General features: G+C 41.6%; 1 protein-coding gene across 1 annotated transcript in view; it reads right to left on the bottom strand.

Moving 5' to 3' along the window:
• Positions 1-759: 759 nt before the first annotated feature.
• LOC111978294 (AT-rich interactive domain-containing protein 5B-like) overlaps positions 760-13721 on the bottom strand; it is a 69649-nt gene continuing 56687 nt past the window's right edge. Inside the window, exons 9-10 of the mRNA XM_024008274.2 lie at positions 6186-6399; positions 760-6043 (exon numbers count right to left, since the gene is read on the bottom strand). Of these exons, the coding sequence (XP_023864042.1) occupies positions 4121-6043; positions 6186-6399 (2137 nt within the window). The 3' untranslated portion in view covers positions 760-4120. The remainder of the gene's footprint in view (positions 6044-6185; positions 6400-13721) is intronic.

The raw sequence follows: 13721 nt of genomic DNA, 5'->3' as shown, positions 1-13721 counted from the left end.
ACCTACCTTTAGTGGTGGTGAGAGATCTAGAATATCTCTCAACTGAAAACATGTTACAACTACTATAAATGGGAACACGAACCTTTGAATTATTAGCAACCTTCCGTTCCAGACATACTGTCAGCAAATTGCACAGTGATTAAGACTTAAGACATTGAGTTAGACCCAACACTGGCAAAATGCCTGCAATATGCCTTGAAATACAGGTAGCTGTCAATATAAAGGAAACACTTGAGTAAATGAGCAATACAAAGTATATTGAAAGTAGGTGCTTACACACAGGTGTGGTTCCTGAGTTTATTGAGCAATGAACACCCCATCATGCTTACTTTTATGTATAAAAACGCCCAGTTGCCTATTATTTTGGCTACCATGGCTTGAAGAAGAGATTGCTGTGACTTTGAAAGAGTGGTCTCAAAGAATTGAACATGTATGGGAGATTCTGGAGCAGCACCTGAGACAGCATTTTCCACCACCATCAACAAAACACCAAATTATGGAATTTCTCATGAAAGAATGGTGTCGCATCCCTCCAATAGAGTTCCAGACACTTTCTCGCTGCTCGTGATGTGACAATGCCCTATTGAGATACTTTATGTTGGTGTCTCCTTTATTTTGGCAGTTACCTGGACCTTTGTAGTTGGGTCTACATGACATTTCAATATTTCATCATGGATCTTCTTAGAAAATGAGTTATATTTTCCAACCTCACCCATCTGTGGTATAGTACCACCACAATTAAGGGGAGAAAGACATTCGTTGATAGTAAAATATTTTAATTAAATATACAGAGGATCATATAATACAAAATGTTTTTCTTCTTGTTTGCCAGCTAAATGATTGGTAAACAGATGGCACATCGTATCAAAAACACGTTAAAGATGAACAGTATGGAAACAATGTGGGAAAACAAGCAAATAAAAAGTGTCCTACAAATAGTGTTCAGATCTAATATAGTAAGGTGACCTTTGACACATCTAGATTGTGTAAGCAGCTTTATGCATTTATACTATTTACAGATTATAACAACATATAACACATGATAAGACTGTCAGAAGTCAACAGTATTTACATTATTATTTACAGAAGATGTCAGACAGAGAAAGATGCCAGAGAATAGTTTTGAATATTAAGGAGCCTAAACAGTAGTTACTAAAGCCGCTGAAGCAAACATGACATTCAGAACATGTAATTGTAAATTAATGTTTATCTTAAGTGTCTGCTAAATCTCTTCTGATTGGCTTCAAGACAAAATTAAACGGCTATGTGTTACCTATATTTCATATGTCCCAAATACCCATTAAAACAGTTATGATGGTTGTAAACCCAGACCAGGTGCTATTAGTCCTCAGGCGCTACAGGGTTCCTTTTGATCACTGAGCCTGGCTGTGGCACATAAATCTATTCTAGTAGCCATTCTCTACACCAGTGCTTAACTATGCCTTTGCTAAACATTAACTATGATACTATACAATTACAGTCCAATGAGTTTGCACTGCAATGTGATGATAGAATGGAACCTTATAACTGTAGTGCTGCAACCAGTAATCAAAGATTAAGAAAGGCACATATTCACAAAGCAATAATCTACAAGACACATTTTTTATTTATCATACAGTATGCTGTTGAACGAAGGAGGCTGAGTAAACAGCCATACATGAAAGAATAAATGATTTTTCAGAGCTACAATGTGTCAAGATAAGTGCTGTCAGATGTCACAGTAGGCAGCATCAGTGACTCAAATGTTAAGTGTAGTACAAATACTTTCTGTTCAATATATTAATGTATCTGGGTCACCTTCCCATCTCTCAGGGTTCAACAAAACATTTTGAGAGAATGTTCCTGACAAGCCATACGACTCGCCTTAAAAAACTGATGAAAAACGTCAAATGTGGTTTCTTCACAGCTTGGGTGTTCTGATGAAAATGAGKTTTTATCTACAGTACCAGTCAAAAGTTTGGACACACCTACTCATTCAAGGGTTTTTCTTTATTTTTACTATTTTCTACATTGTAGAATAATATTGAAGACATCAAAACTATTAAATAACACACATGTAATCATGTAGTAACCAAAAAAGTGTAAACAAATATATATATTTTTTTGATTCTTCAAAGTTGCCACCCTTTGCCTTGATGACAGCTTTGCACACTCCTGGCATTCTCTCAACCAGCTTCACCTGGAATGATTTTTCAACAGTCTTTAAGGAGTTCCCACAAATGCTGAGCGCTGCTTTTCCTTCACTCTGCGGTCCAACTCATCCCAAACCATCTCAATTGGGTTGAGGTTAGGTGATTGTAGAGACCAGGTCATCTGATGCAGCATTCTATCACTCTCCTTGGTCAAATAGCCCTTACACAGCCTGGAGGTGTGTTGGGTCATTGTCCTGTTGAAAAACAAAATGATAGTCCCACTAAGCGCAAACCAGATGGGATGGAGTATCGCTGCAGAATGCTGTGGTAGCCATGCTGGTTAAGTGTTCCTTGACAGTGTCACCAGAAAAGCACCATCACACCTCCTCCTCCATGCTTTGCAGTGGGAACTACACATGCAGAGATCATCCATTCACCTACCCTGCGTCTCACAAAGATACAGTGGTTGGAACCAAAAATCTCAAATTTGGACTCATCAGACCAAAGGACAGATTTCCACTGGTCTAATCTCCATTGCTTGTGTTTTTTMGCCCAAATAAGTKTCTTTTCTTATTGGTGTCCTTTAGTAGTAGTTTCTTTGCAGCAATTTGACCATGAAGGCCTGATTTACACAGTCTCCTCTGAACAGTTGATGTTGAGATGTGTCTGTTACTTAAACTCTGTGAAGCATTCATTTGAGGTGCAGTTAACTCTAATGAACTTATCCTCTGCAGCAGAGGTAACTCTTGGTCATCCTTTCCTGAGGCGGTCCTCATGAGAGCCAGTTTCATCATAGTGCTTGATGGTTTTTGCGACTGCACTTGAAGAAACTTTCTTGAAATTTGAATAAAGTTCTTGACATTTTCCAGATTGACTACTTAGTAATGATGGACTGTCGTTTCMCTTTGCTTATTTGAGCTGTCCTTGCCATAATATGGACTTGGTCTTTTACCAAATAGGGCTATCTTTTGTATACCTCCCGTACCTTGTCACAACACAACTGATTGGTTCAAACTCCACTATTTAACTTTTAACAAGGCACACCTGTTAATTGAAATGCATTCCATGTGACTACCTCTTGAAGCTGGTTGAGAGAAGGCCAAGAGTGTACAAAGCTGTCATCAAGGCAAAGGGTGGCTACTTTGAAAAATCTCAAATAAAACATATTTTGATTTGTTTAACACTTTTTTGGTTACTACATGATTCCATATGTGTTATTTCAGTTTTGATGTCTTCACTATTATTCTACAATGTAGAAAATAGTAAAAATAAAGAAAAACCCTGTAATGAGTAGTTMTATCCAAATTTTTGACTGGTACTGTACATACAATACCTCAGGACCTTGTGGTTTTGTACAGCACCGTGGTTTAACACAGTAATTCCTAAGAATACAGGTGTAGTTGACTTATACATGAACAGAAACAGGCCAAAGCACCACACTAGAGAGCTCTAAAAAGATATTAACTTGATTGAAGGTGGAGTAGCCTAATGCTTAACAGCTGCATTAACCTTTCCAATGGCAAACTTTGCGTAAAGAGTCTATTTTAGATAGGCCCCTCATGTTTTTTTAGTGTTTCAACCTGATAAAATCCCCAGAACACATTTGGAGGATGAGGTTGTTGCATTGCAGTGATGTAGTCCATCCCTTTGGAGACCCAGCAAATCTGATTGTCCCTCGACATGCATGCCAATGGATTTTCTCTGTCTCCTGTCCCTCCACACTCAAAGATAGTAAGAACCTGACTGTTGAGCGAGAGAAAGGACCTGGTTGGTGAACACAAACACTACAGAGTGCAAATTGAGACAAGGTAACTTAAGTGGTGATACAGCACAGTGCAAAAACAAACGAAAAATAGAAYAAAATGTAACTGTGTGCCTGACTAAATCCACCAGCTACAGTTAACCAGTGTTGTCATGCTTACTGAATAATAGAACACTAGATCCACTGTCCCAGGTAGAGACAGTTAAGCTCCATGTAGGTTTGTCTGTTAGAGTCTGGTGCTGGGGTGCATGGAGGACAGCTGTGGGTGGGTAAGGGTGGACAGGGGGTACAGGTGGTGCAGGAGGTCCCCGTACAGGGCCGTCCCCCCAGGGTGCCTGTAAAAGTGATGGGGGCTGGGCTGTGAGGCCATCAGCTGCCTCTGTAGCATCATGGAGTGGAAGGCTAGTGGAGGGACCAGGGGGGACACAGCTGTCTGGCTCTTCAGGTACTGGAGGTTGTGATGGAGGGCGTCCTGCATCCCGGGGTACATCCCTGGGTAGAAGGGCGCGTGTGGAGGGTAGGTGTGGCCCTCGGGAATGTGGAGGTGGATGGCGTGCGCCGGTTCAGCTGGTTTAAGCTCCTCCCCCTGTGGGTCGCCCCTGCGGACAGAGCCGGCGGGGTGCATGGGGGTCACCACTCGCACCTTGCGGTCTGGCACCCCCTCGTTCTCTAGTTCCCCCAGGCTTCTCTTACTGGGTCTGGAGGCACTGACAGTCTCAGCGTGGCTTTTAGGGTTGAAGAAGGGCTGGGGGGGGTCTGGGTTTTGTTTGGGTGTAGATATAGTCATGGGGAGGACTCTGCATGCTTTGGGGTGATAGTCTAAACTCTGATGCATCATGGGATATGGGAGGCCACAGAAAGAGGGCTTTGTGAAAGACATTCTTTGAGTGACAGGCTTGGAAATACTGAAATCTCGGGGTTCCTCGTCCAATGGTCTATCCCCATGTGTTTGTGTCCTCTCAGAGAAGTTGGGAGCTCTGTAAGCCAACCCTTCTCTGTCAGGATTGTTTAAGCTGAAGCCCTCGCTGCTCTGACATTCCCCGATAAAATGTKCCTGTTTGTCTCTGTTGGGATAATTGGCCATTCGCTCTTGACTCAGACAGTTCTCTGTCTGCCGGTAGAGGTTGTGTAGGTGAGGGGAGGAGTAGCAGTCGCCTGCAAAGCCTGGTGGTGCCTGACTGGGGTGCTGCTGCATCCGTGTCTCCCCTGCGTTCTCCACTCCATCCTGGTGCTCAGTCCTGTGGAGGTAGGGGTGCCAGGGGGGGTTGAGCCGGGGCTGGAAGTGGCTCACTCTGCAAGTGAAAGGCTCAGACAGATCCCCCAGAGGACTCCTCTCTTGCTGGGGTTTGACGCTTTGGGCGTGCTGAATGACAGAAGGCCTGAAGACAGGAGCCATCTCTGGGCTGTCCGGGATGGAGTCCTCCCTCAGTTTCACCACCTCCTCTACGCAGCTGTCGCTTACATCACCCACGCTGGCTGATGGAGTGGGAGGAGGAAGAGAAGGGGAACTGAATGAGTAATGACTTGTCTCACAGACTTGGGAGAGGAGCTTCTTCTTGGCTAGTGGGGACATGACCCCCAGGTTGTCCTTGGAGTATGCTGTTGGCGTGTGCACGTGACACTGATTTATCTCTTTTTTTTTACTGGGGGATTCCTGTTTGTCTGTGAGTGGCTCTGTAGAGTACAGCTGCAGTGGGGGTGGGCTCTGCTTACACATGGGCAGCACCTTACCCACCCTCCCACCATGTCCATAACCGTGACTGTCTGTGTCTTTAGCTACTGGAGTGTCAGGTGTGCTTGGGTCAGCTAGACTGCTATACCTAGGCTTACTGTCGTTGTTGTCCCAGTTGTGTGGATATGGGGTCTTAGAGAGGGTTCCATCGGCTTGGTCCCTTTGCTCAGGGTTGAATGTGTCTGATTGTGGCTGGCTGGGATGTCTCCACTCGGGCTGTGGACACAGATCACTGTGGAGCACAGGTGTGGCTTGGTGGCAGTCTGTGTTGGGGGGATTCAGGCAGGATACTTCCTCCTGGCTCAATGTCTCCTCTTTCTTCATGGTGTGTTGTAACTCTTCTTCAGGCTCCTTTCTGGGAAGAGGATCCTGCTTCATCACTGCAGGCTCCTGGTTCTCCTCTTTCTCCTCAGATACCTTAGTGGGAAAACATGCCATACTGTTATTCAATACATATACATGATGTATGTGTGACGTTGGCATATGTTATCTTTCTAAGAAAGAGTGTGCGTGAACGAGAGAGTGTGAGACAGACGGACAGAAAATGAGTAGGACTGACCTGTGAGAGCTCCCGGCTTTTTGCTGTGTCGTCGCTCTCTCTCTCCTTCCTGGCCACCTGCCTCTGGTTTAGTCCACCTTTAGGTCGTTTCGCTGTGACCSCTTTGGGTTTGACACCCCCCTCTTGGGCCCCATGCTCCTGTTTTTTGGGTTTGGCTGAGGGGAGGGGTTTGTCCTTCTCTCCTTTGGTGTACCTCTCATAGGGTAGGAGGAGCCTGGAAAGGTCAGAGGGGAAGAGACTGAGTTAACCTTAACCTGAAACAAAGTTAAGGCTATAAATGTATCACTTCTTAGGAATGCTGTTACACACCCTGCCCATGTAGCTACAATGAAAAATGTGGAAAAATCAACACATTTTTAAAGATTAACAACTACGCAGTCTCTCATAAGTGGTGCTAGGAATAAAACTGCAAAGTTCAATCAATTTATAAGAATTCCCCCACACACGATTACCTCTGCATGTGTTTATTGGGTGTCAACATTTCGGGTTTGGGACCTTTTTCAAGACATGACAGTCAATAATGAAAAGGTCCAACTTATATTGTAAGAGGACATTCACTCTAGGAAGTTATATCTAGATAAACCAGAGATGCTAGGCCTACAACTGTGGCATAGACAAAGACACATAACTTGAATTACATCTGAAATTCTGAAAGGAACTTTCAACCTTAATTTTGACACTTGACTGACCAGAGTACACTGGTGGTGGGCGTAAGTCAGTTAGTATAGACTATAGAGCATGCTTCAACACAGAGCTGGTATGTGCTGAGAGAGCTGGGGGAGCCAACTAACACCTGGCATAGGGCCAGGAGATGAGGCAAGGCTGAGGCCCCCAGTGAGGGCGTGTTAATCTTTACATCACATTACCAGGGAAACAGTTAACACACTACAGCTGCTAGAGTAACTAAAAAAACATCCATTCTGACTGAGCTGTGCTGTTGATGAGACTACAGGGCGGGTTCTGACACCATGGGGGTTATTATCACCAAGGTCATCAAATGTGTGAAACAATATAAGGACTGACGAAAATGCTGAGAAAAACATGTGGCATACTCTAGGTTAAACACCACAAAACATTACAGTATCAAATATCGAAAAGAGGTACCAGCCAGTGATGAAATGTTCAATATTATTTTGGAAAGCCTCGCCCTACCCATTCCTTTGTGAGGCCAGCTTTCATGATAGCAATCCAAATGCTATTAGGAAACAACTTAGGCATGAACACGTTCTCATGTGTGCACATTAAGTAGTTGCTCAATTCCCTTTTTAAGGGACATTGTGGTAGAACAAACAAGGAATCATTAGTGGTTCGCTTGTTCATAAACAGAAATGCCTTTAAAGTACCAGTGCAGTCTAAAACTAGATTCCCTGTGTTTTATATATATTTCCACACTGTGAGGTAATTATGATCATGCCCTTTTAGTGTAACAGCTGTTTGAAAAGACCACTTGAAATTTCAGTCTGTTTTGGCCTGCCTGGTGACATCACGACACTCGCACGACAGTTMCCCCCCTTGAAGCAGGGCAGTGTAAGCAGAATTGTCTCATTGAGCAATTTTTTTTGTTACCTTTATTTAACTAGGCAAGTCAGTTAAGAACAAATTCTTATTTACAATGACGGCCTACCCTGGCCAAACCCTAACCTGGACGACGCTGGGCCAATTGTGCGCCGCCCAATCACGGTACAGCCTGGAGTCGAACCCGGGTCTGTCGTGAAGCCTCTAGCACTGAGATGCAGTGCCTTAGACCGCTGTGCCACCCGGCAGCCCATTCTATATGAGCTAACACTCATACAGTATAAATGGTAATAGCAGAGCAATGTTTTTTAAAAGGCTGAAATGTATACACATTTTCCTAATATCTGAGACTTGTTTTATTGAGTTTTTACCTGAAAATGCAGTAACAGCCTGTTACATTCTGAAATTGTTACAGTAGCTGCTGGCTGCACTGAGCCATGTAAAACTATGGAAGCCCATCCCCACCACCAAACACATGTCAAATGCAGATCATACAAATAGGATATGTTTTTTCATTGTAATATTGTGTGGACATTTCAGAGGTGGCACCACAGGTCCCTGAGTGGTGGGGGGTCAATTGTTTTCCTGGGGCACAGAGTTTTACCCGATCGCGTAGTAACCTAAACAACTCCGGACCCTAGTTGTAGCATACAACATAGTAATAAATCAGCTGTAAAAACAAACATTTTATATGGGCTATGATGGGACCAGATCATTTTTATAATCAACTCATCTGGTTAAAAAAAACTGGCCCTAGGGAGGATGAAAACATTAAAACCCTTTACACAAACAGAGACAACAACTGCAATTGGACAAAAACTAACTGGGCTGAGGTCGCTGTATGCAGGGTGGCATCGTGTAGGCCTTTGCATCTGTAATTAAAAAGATACTGTGTGAGTATGTCATCACTGTTGATTGACTTAATTCCAATCAATCATTTTGGATTAAAAAGGCCGAGGTAGCCTAGCCACCGAAGTGTGAATATAAACCACATTTGATCACATTCTTATTTTCTCAGAACACAAATAAATGGGCCTATTTTAATCTATAAAAACAGAGCTTAGGCTATAAAAACATGACGTTACGTTTCCCCTGGCCAGGCCCAGATGGGATCAGAGTGCATAGGCTTCTCTAGGCTATCTGCAGCTGTGGTTGTTATCAGGAGGCTACAGTTGATCAGACTGAAGCACAGACTAATTGTGCACGTTGACAAATCATGAGGCATTTTATTATTTGGTGGCGGGTATGCCCTTCCATATAAAACAGCTTGTTGTGGTGAATTCACTTATACCCACGGTTTCAGTCGCAATTTGCTTTTACCACATGATGTTTTGCATGATATTGATACAAATGAAGCCTAGTTTGGGGGTTAATCGTACATTTTTGATAGGCTAACGTTAATTGATGAAGACATGCTGTTAGCAACTCTGTGCTTTTGTATTGAAGCTAAAATGTAATGAGTGTAGCCTACAGATGAGAAAATAAACCCTTTGTCTGCACATATAGTACCAGTCAAAAGTTTGGACACCTACTCATTCAAAGGTTTTTCTCTATTTTTACTATTTTCTACATTGTAGAATAATAGTGAAGACATAAACTATGAAATAATGCCAAGAGTATGCAAAGTTGTCATCAAGGCAAAATATTTTGATTTGTTTAACCCTTTTTTTGGTTACTCGATGATTCCATACATGTTATTTCAGATTTTTGATGTCTTCACTATTATTCTACAATGTAGAAAATAGTWAAAAAAAAAWWAAAAAAATGGAATGAGTAGGTGTGTCCAAACTTTTGACTGGTACTGTTACATGTGTGAATTGTTGCATTATTCAAGAGTGTAATATGGTTTGGTTGCATTATTCAATAGTGTGATATGGTTTAGAAGAACATTTTCTGTCATTGTTGAATATTTTGTGCTTACTGTGATATTTACGGTCAATTTGAGCTGTGGACCAAAAATGTTGCGTTGCCAGCCACAACGTAAGGCAAGGATGTAATGTGAATTGAAAAGTAGTATTATCTTTCACCACCCTGCTCCTCAGACTCTCCTTTACACAGTATCTTGTAATGGGAATAGGGCCTAAGAAAGAGAGTTCCAAACCTCTCTGCCAATAACATCTAGTTTTCAGTTTTCCCCTCCCCACTCAGACCACTCCCTGACACTCCTAGCAAAATTCTTGCGTTAGAAATTGCTCTTTTATTTGAAAACAATCACAGTAAGGTACTTAATTGTTACCGAGAAATTTGATACTGGGGTAAAAACGGCTGCATTGGTTCAAGCGGCTCAGTGGGATTTCTCAGAACCAAACTGCTGGCAGCAGAGGCAGTAAAACTAAATTTCATACAGCTGGCACCGGGCCCCAGGCCAAGAAAGGAAATGTACGATTAAATGTGACTTATTTGAAAGAGGGAGAAGGAGAAAATAGAGACGGCGAGAGAGAGAAGAAAGACAGATGTTAATGGAGTGAAAAAATTATTCACCATAAACCACTGCACCATTGAGAAATAATGTGGTGAACTCGACGTGACTTACTGTATAAATAGAGTAAGGAAAATAGGGAGCAATTTCATATACACTCACATTTCAAGTCTGCAAAGATACTGTACCATCTGCTGTAAGAATGAACACCATGCCTTTCTGAGTTTGGCGTCTAGCAATACCAATTACAAATCAGTATCTATCAGCAGACATGGATGAGAATGAAATAATCCTGCATTGAGTTTTAGGAGCTAGGCTACAGACGAAGACACAAAGTTCTATTGGATCAATTCACACCTGGGGGGGCTCAGTCGGGGGCTAAACTTACTGTTTAGAGTTAGAATAATAGAATACACAAAGTGCAATTTTGAAATTTGGTTTTGCATCTGCAGTTTTTCTATTGTTATGTCAGTCACTAACAGTCAGTCAATTAGCCCAAGTCAGCTAATTTTTTCGCTTAGGGCCCCCAAAAGGCTAGGGATGGCTCTGACTGCAAGTGTGGATATGGATGTGGGTATGCAAACGCACGAGCGAATGCGTTCTCTCATGACGAAATCKGATTTTTTTGTGGCCCCCAACCCAATCAAAGTTGCCCTGCCCTACATTAATTCTCCAGAATGCCACTGAGAGGTGGGGGTACCATCCATACTGGTGTGCTTGTCACATCTCAGTGGAACATTCTCCTTTAAATCCATGTTACATCACAATTGTTAAACTCAATATTCCAGACAGTCTTTTATTTTATTTATTTATTTTTGGAAATGAAAAAAAAAGTAACACTGTTCTTTTAGCACGGCAGGATTATTTTCTGCTTCTCTGTTGCTGAACAGTTAACTATGAAAACTCACATTATAAATAGCGCCCAGTGACTCTGTAAAAGACCGATAATAAGTACAGGGAGAGCATATAACATTCTCCTGATCACATAATACAGCAATGATAATACAATATGACTTATGTAAGTAGTAATTTCCTGAAAGCAGGGGGCCGGGTAGGGTGTGCAATCGAGAGGCCATGAAAGGAATTCAGTCCACATGTGAAGGCAGCAGGGAGGCTCTTTGCACAGTAATAGGCTACATTTATGTAAATATAGGGCTTTCTCTTATATAAATCCTTGGTTGAGTTCAAAGCAGGAAATGCCTCTCAGGAACACTTCTCGTAATGAATATCACAGGCAATATCAAAATCAAATGCAACATACTTTCCTGCACACTAGAGGGCAGAATGAGCACAACATGACATGGAAAAGTCAATGAGGGAATTACTCAATGAGGGAAGGAGAGCTTACATTTTTGTGAGGTCAATAAATACTTAACTTCCGCTCATGGCTATTCATCATTGAGCCTTTACATGAGCAGCCATTTTCTATGATGTTCATGGTAGATTTGAGTACGTAACCTATCCACTAATAAAACATTAAAAAGTTCAATAGGCAAAGGAGACAGACAGTGATTTCTCTAGCATATTGGAATGTAATTAGGCTAAAGACATTTCTTAGTATAATGTATTGTTGTAAGATTATTTGGAAATCAATACAATTGTAATTCAGTGACATAGTCAATTGAGCATGTCTGTCCCATTAAAATAATGCACTTACATGCCAAACAAGCAAATAGGTTTTTATCAACAATTAGCTGGTCTGTCATCTGAGTTAAAGGGGATTTACCTGTGGAATCCAAGAAATGCCTAAGTCACCAAAGCGCCGGAAAACCCCTATAGGCTATTTCATTCAGTACTTTTCCTGCTGCTGATAATTTGAGCTGGCGTTCTGTTTAGTTCAGAGGTTTTCTTAATGCGTTAACGGATCCCTATTTTGGGATAGTTTTAAAACAACCTCTTGAAGAGAAGAAGCATAACATAAAATACATATTCATCACCAACTGTTATGTTTAGGCTGCTTCAAAGAACTGGCAAAACAATAACTCCTGTCTGTACAAAAGCAAATACCAATCTTCAGAGCCGAGTCAGAGCGGGATAAACAGACATTGTTCCCTCAGCTTTGGAAAGATTTGGCTTCAAAGCCTCTCTTTTGTAGAAAGTCAACCACTTCAAGTGATCCTGATTCACACAGTTAAACAGGGCAGTGAAAGGCCTTTTGTCGAGTCTGGAAATACCAGATCTAAAAATGACCTTTACCATTCCCCCAAGGCTAAACTACATTCAACTGCACACAGCTAACCTTAATCATGACAGGTGTTGGGCAATGGATGGTAAGTGTTTGTATTAACTGCTAGATATTATGTCTGTTGTTCACTGTGTAGAACATTATGTTCTTCAATCCAATCTCAACATTAGGAACAGATTTATAATATAGTGAAAAGAGTCTGTTCATCATTATACATCAACATAAATCACATGAACTGTTCCTAAGCCAATGGCAAGAATGTTTCAAATAATACTGTGACTTGTTATCAGTATTTCCAAATGTCTAACTCTACAAGTATGGCACAATTTGCAAGCCCCTAAATGCAAACACTAGGTTTAAAAGCCTAGTATATTTCATGTGGGTTACTTATTTCTTTGTTGTGCCAGGTGAATGAGGAGGGAGAGCAATCAAACTTCATTCATCTAAGTGCTATCACAGCTGCAATCTGTCCAGTAGTTTTTTTCCTATAGCTTGTCATTTTAGGTTCTTACAGCAATGTGTTTTTTAAAACTCATGTTGTAGATTTGTAATAAAGAGACTTGAGTGTTGCATAGAGGAACAAGAAGCAACACAGAGTAAGGGCTGTGTTTAGGATTTAGTCTACTCTAACATGATCCACGGGGTGGCGACTTGCCAAGTTGTTCCAATTTGTCATGAGCCTATACACTGTGGGATGCATTTTCAATTTGAGGTGCAGCTTGAGTGAGTGCAGACGCACACCAATACCAGGAGGAATGCATAAAAGAATCAATGATATCGTCTGCAATGTATGCAAAAGAATCCCACCCTGTATCCCAACCAAATAAATATGCACACTCTAGTGTGTACATGTGGTTATTCATCAGATAAAAAACTGACATTACCTGGTATATTAACTAATATGAGTGGAATTTATTGTTATTTGTTGTACTCTGTACGACCTCTGAGAAAATAATTCTCAATTGCCTCCACTGTTGCCATGGATATTCCCCCCTGCAATTACATAAAAAATCCTAGCATGGCAGGCATTAAATCTGCATTAACACAGGAACTATCAGAGTGACAACATGTACAGTATAAATGTAATGTTTCTGTAGCAGTAGCAGCTCACACAAAGTGAGAGCTTAAATAACTAACGGCAGCAAAAAGCCACTGACCTGTATAATCAAAGAATCAGCATGAAGCGGCATGCAGGGAGAGAATGCAGCAGTCTATTTCAAGGTTATTGATGCCATCTTTTCATGACCTCATTTTTAATTCAGGGAGCAGAGCTCTGACAGCTAATCTTGGGAAACGGTTTAAATAAATATCATTAAAGCTTTCCCAGCTGGAGCTTTAGACCTTGGGTTGGACGTTAAATATAGATTGTTCCCTTTAAGCTAATGCACAGTAGAATGGCTGCAATGAGCAACTTTCC

This window comes from Salvelinus sp. IW2-2015, linkage group LG18, assembly GCF_002910315.2.
Source record: "Salvelinus sp. IW2-2015 linkage group LG18, ASM291031v2, whole genome shotgun sequence".
Taxonomy (NCBI): domain Eukaryota; kingdom Metazoa; phylum Chordata; class Actinopteri; order Salmoniformes; family Salmonidae; genus Salvelinus; species Salvelinus sp. IW2-2015.
This window is presented reverse-complemented; position numbering and strand designations above follow the sequence as displayed.